Here is a 21840-nt window from a genome sequence, read left to right on the forward strand (position 1 = left end):
ATTCCAAACTTGAAAAGTACAATAACTGAAATGAAAAATTCACTAGAGGAATTTGATGGCAGATCTGAGCAGGCAAAAGAAAGGATCAGAGAACTCGAAGATAAAACAATTGAAATTATCCAGTCTGAGAACAGGGGAAAAAAAAAAAGAGAGAAAAATGAACAGAGCCAGAGGGACCTATGGGTAACCCTCAATCATACCACCATACACATTATAGGAATCCCAGAAAAAAAGAGAAAGGGCTATATAAAATATTTGAAGAAATAATGGCCGAAAACTTCCCAAATTTCATAAAAGACACAGATACAGATGCCCATTGATTTATGATGGGGTTACATCCTGATAACCCATCATAAGTAAAAAATATCATAAGTTGAAAATATACTTAATACACCAATCAACCCACTGTAAAGTCAACCCATCATAAACTCAGATGTTACTCAACTTACAATGGGGTTACATTCTGATGATAAAATTGAAAAATCATAACTCAAACCATCGTAAGTTGGGGACCATCTGTATATATATCTAAGAAACTCAACAAACTTCATACAGGACAAACTCAAAGAGATCCACACTGAAATAAATGTATTAAAGCCAAACTGTTAAAACCCAAGTCCAAGGAAATATATTTGAAAGCAGAGAGACAGAAGCAACTCATCACATACAAGTGATCCTCAATAAGATTAGCCATGGGCCGGATGCCAAAAATAAAAATAAAAAACTTAAAAAGACTAACCATGGAGGCCAGGAGGCAGTGGGACATATTTTAAAAAATGAAAGAAAAAACTGTTAACCAAGAACTCTATATCCAGCAAAACTATCCTTCAAGAATGAAGGAAAAATTAAGACATTTCCAGATAAAAGCTGAGGGAGTTCATTTGCAGTAGACATGCCATATGAGAAATGCTACAGGGAGTCCTTTAGGCCAAAAGGAAAGGATACCAGACAGTAACATGAAGCCATGAAAACAACTAAAGAACATTAATAAATGTAACTTCCTAGGTTACATAAAAGACAGTAGTGCTGTACTTTGGTTTGATTTATAACATCTCTTTTTCCTATATGATTTAAAAGGCAGAGGCATTAAACCATTATAAATCTATTAATGAGTATACAGAGGAAGGCTGGAGATGTAGAGAAACTGTGTGTTTGTATACTGCTGAAGCTAACCCTGATATTATTCCAACTAATTTAAGGTATCATCTGTAATCCCTAAAGTAACCACTAAGAAAAAAAAAAAACTTTAAAATATGATGAAAATGAAATAAATAAATCAAAATGGCATACAACAAATCAACTAATACCAAAAAATTAAATTAAATTAAAAGGGCATGGAGGAATTAAGGCACAAAAAAACCACAACACATACAGAAAACAAATCACTAAATGGCGGAAGTGATCTCTATCACTAACCACATTAAATGTAAATGGATTAAAATCTCTTACTAAAAGACAGAGGTTGGTAGTTGAAAAAATAAAACAATACAGAATCTGTCCATATGATATTTATAAGAGTGTCACTGATATAAAGACACAAAGAGATTGAAAGTAAAGGATGAAAAAAATACTCCATGCAAAGGGTAACCAAAATAAAACTAGGTGGCTATATTATTGTCAGATAAAATAGGCTTCAAATCAAAAAAGTTACAAGAGACAGAGATATTACATATTGATAAAAGGTTCAGTACACCTAGAAGATGCAACCATTATAAAAATATACCTAACGGAGCCCCAAAATATATGAAGCAAAAGTTAAAAGAACTGAAGAGACAAATAGGTACACAATAATAGCGAGAGACTTAACATCCCACTTCCAATAGTAGACAATCAGACAGAAGATCCGTAAGGAAATAGTGCATTTGAACAACACCACAAACCAGTATGTATAACAAACATATAGAGAACACTCCACCCAACAACAGAATACACATTCTTCTCAAGAACATAAGGAAGGGCTGGCCAGTTAGTTCAGCTGGCTATAGCACAGCCTTGTAACACCAAGGTCAAGGGTTCCATTCCCTGTACCAGCCAGGTTCAAAAAAAAAAAACCCCAAAAACAAAAAAAATCCACACACATGGAATATTCTCCAGAAGAGACCATATGTTAGGTCACAAAACAAGTCTTAAATTTAAAATAATTGGTGTTGTACAAAGTATCCTTTCCAATTACAATGAAATGAAACTTCAAATTGGAAAATTCACAAATACACAGAAACTAATAAAAGCACTTCTAAATAACCAATAGGTGAAAGAAGAAATTACAAGTGAAGTTAGATAATGCTTTGAGGAAAATGAAAATAAACATATCAAAACTTAAGGGATGCAATGAAAGCATTGTTAAGAGGAAAATTTATAGCTGTAAATGTATATATTAAAAAAAATCTCAACTCAATAACCTAAACTTCCACCTTAACAAACTAGAAAAAGTAGAACTAAACCCAAAACAAGCAGGAGGAAGGAAATAAAAATAGAAACTGTAAGAGAAAAATCAATAAGACCAAAATTTGGTTCTTGGAAAAGATCTACAAAATTGACAAACCTTTAAGTAGACTAACATTAAAAAAACTCATATTGCTAAAATCAGAAATGAGAAAGGAGACTTCACTACAGAAATAAAGATTACAAGAAAATAATATGAACAACCACATGGCAACAGATTAGATAACAGAGATGAAATGGACTAATTCCTAGAAAGACAAAAACTACGAAAGCAGAGTCAAAAAGAAGCAGAATATCTGACAAACCTATAACAAATAAAAAAATTAAATCAGTATCAAAAACTACCTACAAAGAAAAGACAAAATGCAGATGGCTTCACTGGTAAATTTTACTGAACATTTTAAAAAGTATTAATGTCAATACTTTATAAGCTCATCCAAAAAATACAAGAGGAGGCAGCATGACAGTTCTCTGGGTGGTCTCAGACCAACCCAGTTCTCCCCTCTTTCTCACCTGTAGTTCTTAAAGATAACCATAGACTGTGCTAGGAATGCAACATCCTGAAATAGGGAGGGACTGGCCAGAACAACCTAGGCTCTGTTCCAGTCCCCCTGCTAGAAACAGCGTCCTTCAACACTTTTACCCACTGTATCACATTTCCCCAGGGTATGAAACCCAGGACAGGCTGTTTTCCAGGGTCCCTCAGGTGTGGAGCAAGTGGGGCACATGCTGTCAAACTCTGACTTGGCCCCACGGTGCCAGTGCACAATTGAGCAGGTAGGGCTCACTGCTGCCCAACTCCATACCCAGCATGGCCAAGTGTGTGCCGACCAGAGAGGCACCCCAACAGAGAGGCCCAAGATATGTGGAGACCACATGACCCGCGGTGCCAGCGCACAACTGAGCAGGTAGGCCTTGCCACCACCAGACTCCATCTCCAGCCCAGTCAAGTACATGCTGATCATAGAGGCACCCCACTGGAGAGGCCCAAAATCCACAAAGACCACACACCCCGTGGTGCCAGCACGCGACCCAGTAGGTAGGCCTCGCCACCACTGGACTCCATCCCCAGCCTGGCTGAGTGCACACTGACCAGAGAGATGCCCCGCCAGAGAGGCCCGAGATCAGGGGAGAACACACCCTGCAGTACCAGTGCGTGACCAAGCAGGTAGGCCTCGCCGCTGCCAGACTCCATCCCCAGCCCAGCCAAGTTCACACCAACCAGAGAGGCACCTGCCCAGAGAGGCCCAAGACCCGAGGCAACCATGGACCCAAGGTGCCAGTGGGTGACCGAGCAGACACTGAGGCAGCCATGCCAAATTGGCAGCCCCAGCAACATCCTAGCCAGACAATAGTGTCAAACCAGTGGGCTGTGAAATCCCCTGCCACAATGACTAAACATCAAAGGAAAGATACCAGAAATATGAAAAATCAAGAAAGTACATCACTGAAGGGTAATAACTCTGAAGCTCTACATCCTATAGAACAAGAAGCCCTTGAAATGTCTGACAAGGAATTTCGAGTGGTAATTCTAAGGAAGCTAAATGAGATACAAGAAAACTCAGCTACACAACATGATGAAATGAGGAAAAGTATACAGGACCTGAAAGAAGACATGTACAAGGAAATCAATGCCCTGAAAAAGAATGTAGCAGAGCTTGCTGAGCAGAAGAATTCATTCAATGAAATGAAAAACACAACAGAGAGTTTAACCAGCAGGCTTGCAGAAGCAGAAGAGAGAACTTCGGACCTTGAAGAGGAGCTGTTTGAAATAACACAGGCAGACAAAAAAAAAAGAAAAAGAAAAAAGAATTAAAAACATTGAAGAAAATCTAAGAAAGATATCAGACAACCTTAAGCACTCAAATGTCCGAGTCACGAGAATTCCAGAAGGAGAGGAAAAAGGAGATAGCCTTGAAAACACATTCAACAAAATAATGGCAGAAAACTTCCCAGCTATAGGAAAAGAAACACATCTTCAGATTCAGGAAGCTCAAAGATCCCCAGATGTATTCAACCCAAAAAGGTCTTCTCCAAGACATGTTATAGTTAAATTGGCAAAACTCAAAGACAAAGAGGGAATCTTAAAAGCTGCAAGAGAAAAGCATCAAAACACCTATCAGGGAGCCCCAATCAGACTAACAACAGACTTTTCATCACAAACCCTAAAAGCCAGAAGAGAATGGGATGATATATTCAAAATACTAAAAGACAAAGATTGCCAGGCAAGAATACTTTACCCCATACGGCTATCCATCCAAAATGAGGGGGAAATAGTATATTTCTCAGACAAACAAAAACTATGGGAGTTCACTATCACAGGACCACCCTTACAAGAAGTTCTCAAGGGAGTACTGGGTTTCCTACCTGAAAAATAACTACCACTGCCATAAAAACTCAAGAAAAATCAAAACCCACCAGTACAATTAAAATGCTAACAATGAAGAGAAAAAGAAAGTTTATCTACAACCCAAAAAACCAACAAATACAGAAGACAAACAGTAAATTAGAAAGAAAGGAACAAAAGACACTTAAGACATCCAAACAAAAATCAATAAAATGCTCAAGGTAAATCAAAACTTTTCAATAACAACTCAATGTAAAAGAATTAAATTCTTCAATCAAAAGACAGACTGACTGACTGGATTAAAAAGGAGGACCCAACTACATGCTGCTTTCAAGAGACCCACCTCATCTATAAAGACTCACATAGACTAAGAGTGAAAGAATGGAAAAAGATTTACCATGCAAACAGAAATGAAAAATGAGCTAGAGTAGCTATTTTTATATCTGATAAAATACACTTTAATCTAAAAACCATAAAAAGTGATAATGAGGGCCACTAAATAATGATAAAAGGATTGACCCATCAAGAAGACATAGCAATCATACATAGATACACACCCATATCAGAGCAGCCAGATTTATAAAGCAAACTCTATTAAACCTAAAGGAGAAGATAGACACTAATACCATAATAGCAGGGGACCTGAACACCCCACTATCAATACTGGACAGATCATCTAGGCAAAGAATCAACAGAGAAACACAAGATCTAAACAACACTCTAGACTAATTGGACTTGGCAGATATCTACAGAACATTCCATCCAACAACCTCAGAATATTCATTCTTCTCATCAGCACATGGATCATTCTCCAGGATAGATCACATGTTAGGTGAAAAATCAAGTCTCAGCAAATTCAAAAAAATTGGAATTATCCCATGTATTTTTTCAGACCACAATGGATTAAAATTAGAAATCAATAACAAACGAAATTTTGGAAACTGTACATACACATGGAAATTAAGCAGCATTCTACTTAATGACATATGATCCAAGAAGAAATCAAACAGGAAATCGAAATATTTATTGAAACGAATGAAAACAATGATACATCATACCAAAACCTGTGGGATACTGCAAAAGCAGTACTAAGGGGGAAATTTATCTCATTAAATGCTTACTTGAGAAGAATGGTAAGATGGAAAGTGAAAACCTAACGCTTCGCCTTAAAGAACTAGAAAAACAAGAACAATCCAAACCCAAAGTTAGCAGATAGAAAGAAATCATTAAGATCAGAGCAGAACTTATTGAAATTGAAACCCAAAATACGATACAAAAGATCCATGAATCAAAAAGATGGTTTTTTGAAAAGGTAAATAAAAGTGACAAACTATTAGCATGGCTAACAAGAAAAAGAAGAGAGAAGACCCAAATAACAAAAATTAGAAATGAAAAAGGTGATACTACAACTGATACCTCTGAAATACAAGGAATCATTAGAGACTACTATAAACAACTATATGCCAACAAATTTGAAAATGTGAAGGAAATGGATAAATTTCTGGGCACACACAAACTACCAAAACTGAGCCAAGAAGATGTAGAAAATCTGAACAGACCAATAACAATAAAAGAGATTGAAGCTGTTATCAGAAGGCTCCCAACAAAGAAAAGCCCAGGACCAGATGGATTTACAGCAGAATTTTACCAAACATTCAAAGAGGAACTGACACCAATTCTCTACAAAATATTCCAAAAGACTGAAACAGAGGCAAATCTCCCAAACTCATTCTATGAAGCAAACATCACCCCGATACTAAAACCAGGTAAAGATACAACTAAAACAGAAAACTACATGCTGATATCCTTGATGAATATGGACACAAAAATCCTCAATAAAATACTAGCTAACAGAATAAAACAACACATACACAAAATTATACATCATGATCAAGTGGGATTCATCCTAGGGATGCACGGCTAGTTCAACATATGCAAATCAATAAACGTGATACACCATATCAATAAAATCAAACACAAAGACCATATGATCATCTCTATAGATGCTGAAAAAGCATTTGATAAAATTCAACATTCATTCATGACAAAGACCCTCTATAACTTAGGTATAGATGGAAAGTATTTCAACACAGTTAAAGCCATATATGATAATCCCACTGCCAACATCATCCTGAATGGGGAAAAGCTGAAAGCTTTTCTTTAAAGAACAGGAACTAGGCAAGGATGCCCACTCTCACCACTCCTATTCAACATACTGTTGGAAGTACTAGCCAGAGCAATCAGAGAAGAGAAGGAAATAAAGGGCATCCAGATTGGAAAAGATGAAGTCAAACTGTCCCTGTTTGCAGATGACATGATCCTATATATCGAACAGCCTAAAGCCTCTACAAAAAAACTCTTGGAGTTGATAAATGATTTCAGCACAGTAGCAGGATACAAAATCAACACACAAAAATCAGTAGCATTTCTATTCTCCAATAGAGAACATGCAGAAAGAGAAATCAAGAAAGCTTGCCCATTTACAATAGCCACCAAAAAAATTAAATACTTAGGAACAGAGTTAACCAAGGAGGTGAAAAATCTCTATAATGAGAACTACAAACCAATGCTAAGAGAAATTAAAGAGGACACAAGAAGATGGAAAGATATCCCATGCTATTGGATTGGAAGAATCAACATAGTGAAAATGTCCATACTACCCAAAGTAATATACAAATTCAAGGCAATCCCCATCAAAATTGTAATGACATTTTTCTCAGAAATGGAAAAAAACTATCCAGACATTTATATGGAAGAACAAAAGACCACACATAGCCAGAGCAATTCTGAGCAAAAAATAAAGCTGGAGGCATAAAACTACCAGACTTTAAACTATACTACAAAGCTATAATAACCAAAATAGCATGGTACTGGCATAAAAACAGACACACTGATCAATGGAATAGAATAGAGAATCCAGAAATCAACCCACACACCTACAGCCATCTGATCTTTGACAAAGGCACCAAGCCTATACAGTAGGGAAGAGACTGCCTCTTCAGCCAATGGTGCTGAGATAACTGGATATCCATATGCAGGAGATGAAACTAGACCCATACCTCTCACCATATAATAAAATCAACTCAAATGGATTAAAGAATTAAATATACACCCTGAAACAATAAAACTTCTTAAAGAAAACATAGGAGAAACTCTTCAGGAAGTAGGAATGGGCACAGACTTCACGAATATGACCCCAAAAGCACGGGCAACCAAAGGAAAAATAAATAAATGAGATTATATCAAACGAAAAAGCTTCTGCACAGCAAAAAGAAATGATTAACAGAGTTAAAAGACAACCAACAGAGTGGGAGAAAATATTTGCAAAATATACATCTGACAAAGGATTAATATCCAGAATATACAAGGAACTGAAACAACTTTACAACAAAAAAACTAGTAACCCAATTAAAAAATGGGCAAAAGAGCTAAGTAGGCATTTCTCTAAGGAAGATATACGGATGGCCAACAGACATATGAAAAAATGCTCAACATCACTCAGCATTCGGGAAATACATCTCACCCCAGCATTCGGGAGATACCATCTCACCCCAGTTAGGAATGCTAATATCCAAAAGACTCTGAACGATAAATGCTGGTGAGGTTGTGGAGAAAAAGGAACTGTCATACATTGCTGGTGGGACTGCAAAATGGTGCAGCCTCTATGGAAAATGGTATGGAGGTTCCTCAAACAATTGCAGATAGATCTACCATATGACCCAGTTACCCCACCCCTGGGAATACACTACTCTGCTATAAAAAAGAATGAAATACTGCCATTTGCAACAACATGGATGGACCTAGAGAGAACTATATTAAGTTAAACAAATCAAGCACAGAAAGAGAAATATCACATGTCCTCACTTATTTGAGGAGGAGCTAAAATAAATATAAATAAATAAATACACAAATAAACTGAGGGGGAGGGAAGAAGACACAACAATCACAATTCCTTGAAGTTGATACGACAAGTGAACAGATATGAGGTTGTTGGGGGGGGGGAGGTTTCAGTAATGGGCCACAATAATCAACCACATTGTATATTGACAAATAAAATTTTTTAAAAAAAACACCTCTGTCTACCACAGGCAGCTTTCCTGTTCTTGGGAACTGGCTCTCAATGAATCCCTTGCTGCCTATCTGTAAATAATAAATCCACTTCATACAACGTGTGTGTGAGTGTTTTGTCTTACCAGACTCAGACAAGTTGGTACCCAGTGCACAGCAAACCTACTTCACAGAGAGACTTCCAACTCATCCTATGAGGTGAAAGTTACTCTAACAGCAAAACTTAAAGAACACATCATAAGATAACTGCAGACCAGTATCTCTTACTAATATAAATTCTGAAGTACACAACAAAATACTAGCAAATGAAACCAGCATCTTACAGAAAGTATTACACACCATGACAAAGTGGGATTTATCACAGGAATATAAAGTTGGTCTACCATTCAAAAAATCAACTAATGTAATATACCACATCATTAGAATAAAGGACAAAAACCAACATGATTGTCTTACAGATACAGAAAAAGCACTTGATAAAATTAAACACCCCTTCATGATACAAATACTCAAACCAGAAGTAGAAAGGAACTTCTTCAACCTGAAGAAGGGCATCTACAAAACAAACAAACAAACAAAAAAAACACAATGATCATACTTAATGGTGAAAGAATGAAGGCTTTCTTCCTAAAATCAGGAACAAGATAAGGATGTTCACTCTCACCACTTCTACTTAACATTGTACTGTAGGTTCTAATAGAGCAGTTAGCGAGAAAAATAAAGAGCATCCACATTAGAAAGGAATAAGTAAAACAGTCTTAATTTGCAGAAGACATTGATCATGTATGTAGAAAATCCTAAAGAATCTACCAAGAAGAAAAAAATAATCCCTATTAAAGTAAAAAGTACAGCAAGGCTGCAGGATACAAGTTCAGTATATAAAAATCAACTCAATTTCTATACCCTTGCAAAGAATAATCCAAAAAAATAAATTAACAATTCCATTGAAAACAGCATCAAAAAGAATTAAATACTTTAGTATAAATTTAACAAGACAATTAAATAAATTTAGCAAGACATGAAGCTGCAAATTATAAAATATTGCTGAGAGCGATCAAAGAAGACCTACATAAATGGAGAAACATTCCACCTTCATAGAGTGGAAGACAACATGTTTAGACGTAAATTCTCACCAAACTGGTCTACAGATTCAGTGCAGTTCCTATCAAGTCTCACAGGCATTTTTGTAGAGTTAACAGCTTATCCATATACAGAAATACATAGGACCTAGAATAGCCAAAATAATTTTTTAAAAACAATGAAGTTGGAGGACTTTACCCAACTTCAAAACTACTATAAAACTACAGTAATCAAGACAGTGTAGTTCTGATAAGCATATAGATCAATGGAAGAATTGAGAGTCCAGAAACAAACCCTTGCTTTTATGGTCAACTGATTTTCAGCCAAAGTACCAAGATAAATAATGGGGAAAGAATACTCATGTCAATAAATAGTGGTAGATAAAGATGAATTTAGACCCTACGTCACACCATACACAAAAATCAGCTAAAAATGGATCATAGATCTAATGTAAGAGAGCCAAACCTATAAAACTCCATGAAGAAAACATTGGAAAAAATCTTGATGACTTTGTATTAGGCAGAGTTCTCACAAAGGACAGTAAAAGCATGATCCACAAAAGGAAAAATTGATAAATTGGACTTAAAATTTAAAAACATTAAGAAATAAAAAGACAAGCCACAGACTGGGAGAAAATACTTTCAAATCATATATCTGATAAAGGACTTGTATCCAGAATATATGAAGAACTTTCACAACTCAAAAACCCAATTACAAAATGGGCAAAAGATGTGAATAGACATTTAAGCAAACAAGATACACATATGACTAATATGTACATGAAAATATACTCAACCTCAGTCAGAGAAATGCAAATTAGAACTACAGTGAGATACCACTACACACCACTAAAAGGGCTATAATCAAAAAGACTGACAATATCAAGTGTTGGCAAGAATGTGGAGAAACTGCAATCCCCAATACATTGCTTATGATAATGTAATATGGTACAGTCATTTTGGAAAACAATATGGCAGGTTCTTAGAAAGTTACATAAACTTATAAAACCCAACCATCCCACTCTTAGGTATCCACCCTAGGGGTATAAAAATATATGTCCACACAGTTATATACAAATGTTCACAGTAGTAGTATTCAGGACAGCCAAGAAGAAACAACCCAAATGCCCATCAACCAGTGAGTGGATAAACACAATGGAGAAAATATTCAATAGAATATTATTGAGCAATAAAAAAGTATGAACTGATACATAGTACAATATGAATGAACCTTAAAAACATGATGCTTAATGAAAGGAGTCAGATACAAAAATCTTAGAGACAGAAAGATGATCAGTAGTTGCCCAGGGCTGGGTGGGGATTGACTGCAAGATCTTTCTGGAGTAGGGGAAAGGTTCTAAACCCAGATCATGGTAATGGTTGCACAACTCCAGAAATTTCCTTTAAAAATCATTGAACTGTATGCTTACGATGTGTAGATTTTACAGTTTGCAAATTATATTATAACAAAGCAGTTTAAAAAATGTCAAGGTCATGGAGTACAAAGAAAGACTGAGGAACTGCTCAAAGAGAGATGAGTACTAAAGGCAATCCATGATCCTGGATTAGATCCTGACAAGGAAAAACAACAACAACAACGACAACAAAAATCCACAAAGGACTTTATTAAGACCATTAAAATCTGAATAAGAACTATGGATTAGAATATTGATGAATTATTAAGTTTCTCGTTTTTATTATTGTATTCTGGTTATGTAACAGAATGTCCTTGTTCTTCAGAAATACCCAGTGAAAGACTTATAGGTAAAGGAGGCACAATATCTCCAATTTACTCTCAAATGTTCCAGAAAAATATAACATGCAAATATATACATAAGGAAAGAGAATGACAGAGCAAATGGGGAAAAATGTGAACAACTGGTGAATCTGGGTAAAAGATATATGGGAGTTTTTGTACTACTCTTTTAATTTTTCTATGAAGTTTGAAATTATATCAAAATAAAGTTACTAAAAAATAACAATACGGGCAGGAGTGAGTGACTGGAGGTATAGATATGACAAGCAGTATTAGTAAGCAATTAATTAAGCAATGTAAACCTTAAAGTCACAAAAGCCTATCCCTCGAAAACTTTTAAAAAGAAGAACTCCCCAGCCTGTGCTCATAAAGACATGTTCGACTAGAGAATACTCTAAAATCCAGCCAAGCTCTAAAATGTAGCAGTTTATTGCCACTTCTCTTACGGACACTCTTTCTTTCCTTTGTTTCTAACATAGGAATGACTTCCAGGCTGGATCCAAAGGAGACATTCTAGGCGTAAGCTGTTCGGGCCAAGCCACCCATAGAGCTAACTCTTCCCAGTGGGTTATCCCTGGAGCTCAAGTTTAAAGATGAAAAAATAAGTTAAAGACCTACAAAAAGTGGCTTCACAACCAACATAAGTACTCCTACAACTAGCAGAGTATCTTACAAAAAGTAAATACACATTTTTCAGACTTATCACAAAGGGGAAAAGATGAAACCCTCACAAGCCTGCAGGCCAGAGGATGACAAGAGCAGCTGGCCTGAGCAGAAACAGTGTCTGCCTGTCTCTTTCCTTCCTCCCCCTCTTTCCTCTCCTCCCTGGAAATGCTGCCAGTTTTTATCTGGCAGTATCTCTCTCCTTCATCCCAACCTCCCTTACTATATCTCTGACAATACACTTAATACTTCATTTTTATTTTTCTCTCTCTCTTAATTTCAGTCTGTAAATAAGCAGTGAGATATCTGAAATAATGTTCACCAAATGTTTCCAAATAACAGAGTTTGGGGTGATTTCTTTCTTCTCTGTATTACTGCTTAAACTTTGTTTAATGATTGCATAGTGTTTTAACCAAAAAATAAAAAGAGCACTGTATTTTTTTTTAAATATTCCTAATTCTAGCAAATCAGTTCATCTTACCCTTCTATATTCCCTCTCCCCTGCTTTCGAAAAAAAGAAAAATATTTTCAAGTGCTTTTCCCTTATGCATGATCTTCTATTTTGTTTTCCTCTATGAATGACCCTCTATCAGAAAAAAAGGAAACCTTCCCCTCCCACTCTGCTTTTCATCCACCCTTCACCCCTCCCCTAGTGACAGGAAGGGGCCACAGAACAGACTCAATGGGGCAGAGAACAATGAGGAGAGATGGGGAAGCTCTGACCAGGACATGGCCTACAGAACTAAGCTCTGTACTTTTTTACTCTCTATTCTCTGTTAACAAGTTTCTCACCAGAAAGATGTCTGCGTAGCCAGCCAAGGATTCCACCCCCTCTTGGATCCGTGCTCCCCCAGAGTCATTCAGCCCAATCACTGGAGCCCCCACTGTTATGGCCTGGTCCATGATCTGAGACAGCAGAGAAATCTTTTGTGAGCTAAACGCTCTTTTCAAAAACAGCATTTACAAATCATCGCAGTGTTTTCTGGAAAATGTTCTGAGTATGTTTTTCAAAACGAGGCAGCAGTTAACTCTGGTTTCACTCCCCATGATGACTGGGTACCTTCCTGGAAGACAAAGGGCTAGATATTTAAAAGGCTATTTAAAACCTCTAAACATCCAAGAGCCAAAGGACTCCCCATTAATGGGAAATAAGACTGCTCATGGAAACCATTTCTAGAATGTTAGGCTCAGGTTGCAATATTTTTCAGTTTTGTTCCCAGTTATTCCTTTGAAAGAACTAGTAATAGGTAGAATGGCAAAGTAGCACTTTCTTGAAAGCAGATGTTGACCCGTCTGTTAACCTGAGGCCAGGCCCAGGCCTGCTTTTACTTCTAATGTGACCAATTTTCTTCATGGGTCAGTAGTTCTGACAGCAAAATAAGCAACATTCCTATAGCCCTTGACAGTTTACAAAGCACTTTCACTTCCATTACCTCATTTAACCATCGTAACAGAGGCAACAAAAAGAGAAAAACTAGGAAAGTTTAAAAATTAAGTGATTGGCCTAAGATCTCAGGAGTAATACATGATAGGACCTTGTCTAGAATCCAGGTGTTTCATTACAGAGGGAAGCTCTGCCCAGCTACTGACTTTTAATTCCAAAATTCTCCAAATATGATTTACATTTTTATTCCTCCCCAGAGCATCTACGTCTAGCAGTGTTTTAAAAATCCTTTCCTGCAATCTCTGCACTGCTCTTTACCTTTTAGCACCTAGACTCTCCACCTAGGCCAGGGGTTCTTTACCCAAGGTCCTCAGAACCCCAAGACATCTGTGAACATATTTCAGGGCAGGGAGTCCATGATCTCAGATAGGAACAAATTTACATCTTTATTTTTACTAACTCTAGCTGATCTTTAGCATTTCCTTCAGTTATGAATACAGGTAACAAACCACAGAAGTATTAGAAATACCTGTGACTTTTTCATTAACAGGAGCCACATATTTTTATGGCACAATAAAATTATTACAGATATCCTGAAATATCGTTTTCACTCATGTCTACTTTGAAATTATACCAGTCATTAGATCCACTGCCAAATCTTATTTACTGCAATCCTTGGAAGCATGTATATTACAAATGTGGGGTTTTTAAAATGTTTTTAATCCTTTGTAATCCTACATATTTTATTGTAAGCCTGTAAAAACACAAGGGTCCAGGCTTTATCAGCCCATCAAAGAGATTCATGGTGCAAAATATGCTAAGAATCCCTTAGGGTCAGTACCACATCTTGTACAACTCTGCCCCACCCCAAGTACCCAGCTCAGTACCCTTGGATCTCACTCAAGGATACTCAATATGCTCATGGAAGATATTGGGTTTATTCTTTAATATTTAATACTTACTTTGCAGATCTTTTGGGCATGTGCTCCTGACAGACTGCCTCCAAAAACTGTAAAATCCTAAAAAGACAACACAATTAAATCAAAAAATTAAAAATATAGTGACTAGCCAGAAATAGAGACCCAGTAAGAGAAGGAAATGGAAAACTCATATATAAGAGTTTTCAAAGGACTTTCAGAAGTTTAGAAAAATAGAAAAAAGTCTGATTTATAGATTATTCCATAGAATAGTGAATAAAGTATCTTAAAGGGCAGTCAGGTATTGCCAAGAATGAAAGATCTAGTCTTTGCTCACAAAAATGACTTGTAGCTCCGAGGAAAGGAAAATTTATGCAGAATTAACCCTAATATCAGATTCTATGGACATCAAATAGTCAGGCATTTCTATTTCCAGGTTACACTTGTTGCTTTGACAAAGGATGTAAAAAAAATTTTTTTAAGTAGGGCTGCCAGTTAGTTCAGTCAGTTAGACTAGTGCTGTCAACACCAAGGGCCAGGGTTTGATCCCTATACCAGTCAACCACCAGAAAAATAAAAAACAGCACCTAAAAAAGTTAAAAGATAAAATTTCAAAAGGATATCAGAACTCTCACTGCTTCCTCTTCTTAAGGACTTCCATTACCATCAGATGTAAAGGGCTTCTTGTGGGCATGACTTCCTTCCCAAAACCCCATCAAAATGACAGTGGAGAATTAACAGAATTATCCCATGGCGACAGGGAGACATCAGAGGACAGACTGAACAAATCTGAGAGCAACTGAAAGCACAAGAAGACTACCTGACTTAGAGGGAGAAAATGGAAGCCTATACAACTGCAGAGGGGGTAACCATGGGGGAACAAGCCAGGAACCACAGAGGGTGGGTGTGAGGAGGAGGCTGGAAACAGATTAACACAAAGTCTGTGTTAGAAGCAGTTAGACCCCACAGAGTCTCTCCTTCACCTTGAGAGGGGAAAGGAAGTTTATTCTCCAAAGAAACTTAACCAGAGGGGTTCTGGACTCACAACCACCCTAAAGGAAGGCAAAGGTGAGGCTGACAACAGGTGAGACTAGGAGCCTGTGCACTGAAAGAGCCAGTGCTGGCCCTTCCTCCCTACTCCCCTTCCCCCAGAATACACCTACAGCCACACATCAGGCAGGTGACTGAGGGATGCCTCTTTGGAAAAACAGAAGCTCCCCACAAGAAACACCTACAGATATTAACATCTTGGATATCGTGGCAAAAAAGCTGGCTCATTGCTCCCCACCCTCGGTTTTCTTCAGTGCCTATTTCAAATGCCCCATTTTCCCTAAAGCTTTCCTCAACCCTGGATGTGACCTTCCCTTGTCCTGAGTCCACAGCACTTGACTGGAACCTCTCTCACCCTGTCTCTACTGTAGTCACTCCTGTTCAGCCCCTTTCTACCTACAAAACGATTAGCTGCTTCAGCACAAGAACTCTGTCTCAGTCATCTCCACCTCTTTATTACTCCCACACTAACCCACGGGCATATGAGGTACTCAAAAGTATCAATTCAATGAATTTTTGTATCTGCTTAACAGGCGAACACTATGTCCAGAAAACACAGTAACTTTCTTTGTTCTATATTTTCAATGGTTCCTTCTGTACAAGCTTTTGCCTAGCTCTCATAAATTGTAAAAAATACAAAGAGATGCGATTTTTTTCTAGTTCAGCATTTGGTATACCCATTTATAACACAGTTTAAAAATATTTCAAAGGTAATCCAACTAGTAAATAAGTACTGTCTAAATACAATAAATTTAAAATTAACCAAGCATAACTATTTTAATATCAAACCCAGAAAACATTTTAGGTTCCTTGACAAGCTACATAACTTTGGGTATGTAAAAAAGAACAAAACATTTAGAATTTCATACATATTTCCACCTTTGGCGGCTGGCTGGTAAGGGGATCTGAACCCTTGACTTTGGTGTTACAACACCATGCTCTAACCAAATGAGCTAACCGGCCAGCCCTCAGATATTTCCCTTTGGAGGGAAAAAAAAAAAATACAAAATAGTATATAACATACTCTATGTGTTAGTTTTCTATTGCTGCTGTAACAAATTAACACAAATTCAGTGGCTTGAAACAACACAAATTTATTATCTTACGAATCTGTAGTTTCAAAGTCCTACACAGATCTCACAGGGCTAAAAATCAAAGTTGGCAGGGCTGTGCTCCTCCTCAGGGAGGCTCCAGGGGAGAATCTGTTTTCTTGCCTCTCCCAGCTTCTAGAAACCATCTACATTCTTTCGTTCACTAATGGTCCCCTTCCTCCACCTTCAAAGCCAGCTAAGGCAGGTCAAGTCCTTCTTACATCGCATCATTCTGACCTCTTCTCCTGCCTCCCTCTTCCACTTTTAAGGACCCTTGTGATTATATTGGACCCATCTGGATAACCCAGGTTAATCTCTCTGTTGTAAGGTCAGCTGACTAGCAAACAATTCAATCTGCAAACTTAATTCGCCTTTGCCATGCAAGGTAACATATTTACGGGTTCCGGGGATTAGGACTTGGACATCTTTGGGGGGGCCATTATTCTGCCTACGACATTCTCCAATAAGTCTCAGTGTGAACAAACTTTATCTGTCTTGATGCAGTCCGACAAAACTTGTTTGAACATTTTTGTGAAAGCCCAAAGCTCAGGGACCTATGGTTCTGAGAATCAAGTCCCCTTTTCCCAGGCTGTATTTGCTGCACTCTCTCAGGTCCACACACACTGCCCAGATGACCTCCAGGCATACATCCAACGCTGCCAAGAGGAATCTCACCTGGAATAAAATCCTGGTTCCTGGGACAACTCATACATGCCTACTGCCCTGTGATCCTCCCCCAGACTAAAGACTCTTCCTCCCTAAGAAAAAACATATTTATAATACTCTGGACATATGCACTGAAAAACAGAAAGTAAATCCCTCATCTGCCTCAAACTAAAAGCAAGTTTTCATTCCCCAAAGTTTTCTTTCACATATTTTGCTCCTGGCTCAACCTTCCAGGAGGCTCAGGCTGTTGGAGTTTTGAAATACCTGACTGAAGATATATACCAATCTTCCATTGATTCGGCCCCGTCCAGTGACCACGCTGTCTCCAGGAAACTACCAGAGAAATGGAAAAATAAAGTTTGAAAAATCCAAATACTTATTTTAATGATTTTGTCAACTATAACTCAATGAAAGACAAAGCAAACAAAAACCAAATTCCCTAGAACTCAACATAAACAAAGAACATGAAGAAATTTCACCCCCCTTCCCCAGCTCTGCAACAGCAAGCCCTGGGCTACTGTTTCATCAACAGAAGTGAAGGGCACTATAGTCTTAGGCCTCTTCCTCCTTCCTAAAAGCAAAATAATCAAGAGACCTCCAGGGTCACCACTACCAAATGTTCATAGGAAGGAAAAGGACATACAAAGAAACATGGCAACTTTTCCAAGCCACACCCTTCCACCCCTAACCTTAAAAAGGCAAATTCATCATTTTGCATGAAATCTTGGCAAACTGTGTGGCCATGATGACTCAAATGGAGCCAGCTGGCTTGGTGCCAAGTTTACAAATCTTTGGTTGCAAACAGCATATCTGCAGAAAACTGGACCAAAAGTGGATCCAAAGAACTCCATGCACTCACGGAAAGCACCCAATTGAAGGAAGAAGTGTTGGTGCCTCTGACCTCAAAAACTCCAAGACATAAACTTAAAATGTGTCAAAAAAGGCAACTGGTCAGGCTTTAGGGGTCCCTGGTGCCTGGTACCTAGACAGACCAAAACACAACTAAAAGACATCCTCATTCCTTCTTCCAAGTTTATCATTCTGTACTAGCAAGAACTTTGAACCCACAACCAGAACCCTACGAGCTGGGCCCCAGTCCCGCTACACAGGGTATGAGCAGCCCACCCACACTCCATCTGCAGACAACAATGAGTGGGAAACCTGGAGGCACAGCAGTGCTCCTCCAGAAGGACTTCAGAGAAAAGCTTTATGGACTCATTACTCTCGTGGGTAGGCTAGCAGAGCCAGAGCTAGAAGGGGTTCACACCACCAAGTGAACAGATACCTTATTCTTATCAGCAGCCATTCCAAAATCTGCACATCTGTGTTCCACAAACATGTCGCTCTCAACAAAGCTGCCAGGATCCACCAGGAGACTGATCCGCTCCCTGGCAGTTAGCTTTCCCTGAAATGCAACAAAGATCACTCAGTGATGTCATCATAGACAAAGTTAGTAAGCCAAGTAAGGGATGTTCATGGGAGGACCAAAGGACAGGTTTTGCCCCTTCACCCCAATGCAAAAGCCTCCATTCTGTCCAACCTGCCCAAGGCAGACAGGTGTTATTAGCAGACTTCAGCCAGTAAGAAAATCAGAGCAGACAGGGTGCTCCAGAAACCACCCAACTGTGGAAGCTAAATAAGGAAACGGGAAGAAGAAAGTGGAAAGAAGTGGGGGAAAGGAGAACCTGACCCTGAAACAAGGTAACTAGTTCCACAAACATGTTACTGGAGACCTAAGGAAGTAGAAAACTAAAGCAGGCTTAGTGAAGGGGCTGAGACTACACCCCCAGATTCATAGGTTCTTTCTAGGGAAGCCTACAGAAGCACACCTCACTAGGGCCCAACCCCTCCCTCCTGCTCCCAGCCCACCCACCCCACAGGACACACTGCTTCCTGGTTCTTCTCTTGCCTCCTCTATGGGCTTCTCCTTTTCTTCCTACTATCCTACATTGGTGGTCCTGCTTAGGGGCCCCACACCTGACAGTTACACTATGACACAGAGATGACCCCAGGGAGTGGCTGAGTAGAAAAGGAGTGGGACAGAGAGTGCTATAGATCTCAAAAAATGCTTCTTGGAGATAAGGTTGGAGCCCTCAATCTATCAAGAGTCTCCACTGCTTGGACTTCCAAGCCTTTGGCCTGAGCCAAAAACTCTTGCCCACTGTTTTCCCTCACCCTCGCCGCCCAAACACCTCAAATTGGCTATTTTCTTCCTGTTAGAAAAGTAGCCAAAGCCAGTGAGGTTAAGACAAACAGGTAATCCTATATACACTGTTGTGTAAAGCAGAATAAGTTTGGGAGAAAGCAATTTGGCGACACAGGGAATTTTTAAAATATTTATACCCTTTGGCCCACTAGTTGCACTTCTGGGAAACCTACTGTATGGAAATAGTCCAAAAATTGTTTAAAAGGGGGGTGGAGTAGGGGATTTAAATCAAGGCTGCATCCTGACTGCCTAAACAAGCTCTGGCAAAAGAAAAATGACTTCTGGAGTCTGCATCTAAACCCTGTAGGATCTGCCTGGGAAGGAGTGGAGTGATGTTCCACGGAGGAACTGATCAACAGGCTCCCACAGAAAGAGCACAATAGCACTGACAGGCCTTTCCAGAGGATTATCTAACGTTTCCCACGCCCCTGACAGAGCCACCCCAGGGGAGGGAGGAAAAGCACTCCTGGCACCACACATCATCAACCAAATTTACACTTCACTCCCAAGTGTCCAGAAGGAACTGTCACTTTCCCTTGTCAAATGGGAATTTATGACATCTAACTCAACACTTGATTTAGACTTAAAGAAAGGGCTGTTCAAATCTTCTCACGGAAGACCCCAGCCCTCCACCCAGTCGCCTCTCCCACGCTTGTGAGTCGTGCCTGAGCGCCCCCTTCACCTGTAAGAGTTCCACTTCTGCACCTTTCATTGGTTATTTAACTTGTCCAGCATATCGGTTCAGGCTCACCCACGAGTCAGGGATGCTCTCAGCAAGCCTGGTTTCAAGTCCGGGCTCACCTCTCTGAGCCTCAGTTTCTTCCGCTGCTAAAGGGACCACCCAACTTATCTCCCACGGCCAACTGCCTCAAAACCCGGGCGGTGGGTGGCAGTGCCTCAGCTGCTCACTCCAGTCAAATATCAAGAGTAGCCTGCGCACTCCCAGAAAGGCCACCTGATTCCCACGAGTGCCTGTTCTACCCAGCAGGTCGATGCACGCTGAGACACCAAGGCCGACAGGGCACTCTGCGGGCAAAGGTTCCACAAGTTTCCTGCATGCGTACACCCCAACCCCCACCCCACCCCAGGTCAATGTGAGTTGGCCCAAGCTACGCCCCCTGCCACATGCCTCGATTTTCCTGTTTCCAAAGTGGAGAAAGCACCTACCACCGCTCTTTCATGGGGCCCAAAAAGAACATGCAGAACTTTGTTCAGTGCCTATCATTGCTTCGCGCTCACTACTCTAACAGGGCTGTGAGGGAAGAATTATCACTAACTTCAGTTTAGAATAAATTGATTCCTAGACATGAAGTAACTTGCCCAAAAGTTTACAGCTGTTAAGTGTTGGAGCCCAGCCCGGTCTGCCTAAAGTTCCAAGAGGAAAGCCGCGGGCGATAAGGCACAGAGTTGCTCGTCCTCGTTTCACCCGCCCCCTGCGAAAGGCTGCGGACTCTCCAGGTGCACATCCTCGGTCCCGCCCCTCCTCGCACCGCGCGGATTGGCTGCGAGGCCCGGGGAGCCGCGAGCTGGGCACGCTGTGATAGGCCGCGGGCGCCGGGGGGCGGGACTCGAGCCCCTGTCCACTCACTCGCTTGTGCTGCGCGTCGATGCGGCGCTGGCCGCCTCCCAGCAGCGCGCTGCGGCGCTTGTTCTCGATGCGCTCGTTCACCGAAACGGGCTGGCTGCAAAGGCTGCGGGCCGCGGTGCGGAAGCCGCTGACTAGAAGGCTGAGCCTTGCCCCAGCCGCCGCCACTCGCATTGCCGCCGCCATTTTTGCTCTTCCGGCTCGCCCCCACCCGGCGCGCTTGAGTACGCATGTGCGTAAAGCGTAGTCAAAGCGGGGTCTGCACCTGCGCAGAGCTGGCGGGAACGTTGAGGCCAGGGCTGGGCTGTAGAACTTGCTTGGGAAAAAGAGGTGTGAGTTGGAGACTCGAGTCCTTTCTAGGGGGTCACGCTGAGGGAAAGAATAGGACTGCTTCTCTAATCTTGTGCCCGCCTGGCTGCACAGAAGAGGGACTTGGTTCTTGCTCTTCTATAGTCACCTAGGCCCTTGGCTTTGTCATCCTACTTGCTCCAGAAAATGAGTAGAGGATAAGAATTAACCAACATTTATTGAACAGTGTGCCGGGTGTTGCTTTTTGCAATTACCATGCACTAACTTATTATCCTTA

At 39.9% G+C, this 21840-nt stretch overlaps 1 protein-coding gene across 5 annotated transcripts in view; it reads right to left on the reverse strand.

Moving 5' to 3' along the window:
• PCCB (propionyl-CoA carboxylase subunit beta) overlaps positions 1–21457 on the reverse strand; it is an 86152-nt gene extending 64695 nt beyond the window's left edge. For 4 of the 5 annotated variants that reach the window (XR_010024932.1, XM_063115304.1, XM_063115303.1 and 1 more), the window contains exons 1-5: positions 21258–21457; positions 18749–18868; positions 17728–17796; positions 14702–14758; positions 13148–13261 (exon numbers count right to left, since the gene is read on the reverse strand). Coding sequence is in view for 4 of the 5 variants with exons in the window: in XM_063115304.1 (XP_062971374.1) it covers positions 13148–13261; positions 14702–14758; positions 17728–17796; positions 18749–18868; positions 21258–21440 (543 nt within the window). In the remaining variant the exon portion in view is untranslated. The remainder of the gene's footprint in view (positions 1–13147; positions 13262–14701; positions 14759–17727; positions 17797–18748; positions 18869–21257) is intronic. The other variant, XM_063115305.1, reaches the window with a different exon arrangement.
• Between the last annotated feature and the right edge of the window lie 383 nt (positions 21458–21840).

Source organism: Cynocephalus volans, chromosome 11, assembly GCF_027409185.1.
Source record: "Cynocephalus volans isolate mCynVol1 chromosome 11, mCynVol1.pri, whole genome shotgun sequence".
In the NCBI taxonomy this organism is placed as follows: Eukaryota; Metazoa; Chordata; class Mammalia; order Dermoptera; family Cynocephalidae; genus Cynocephalus; species Cynocephalus volans.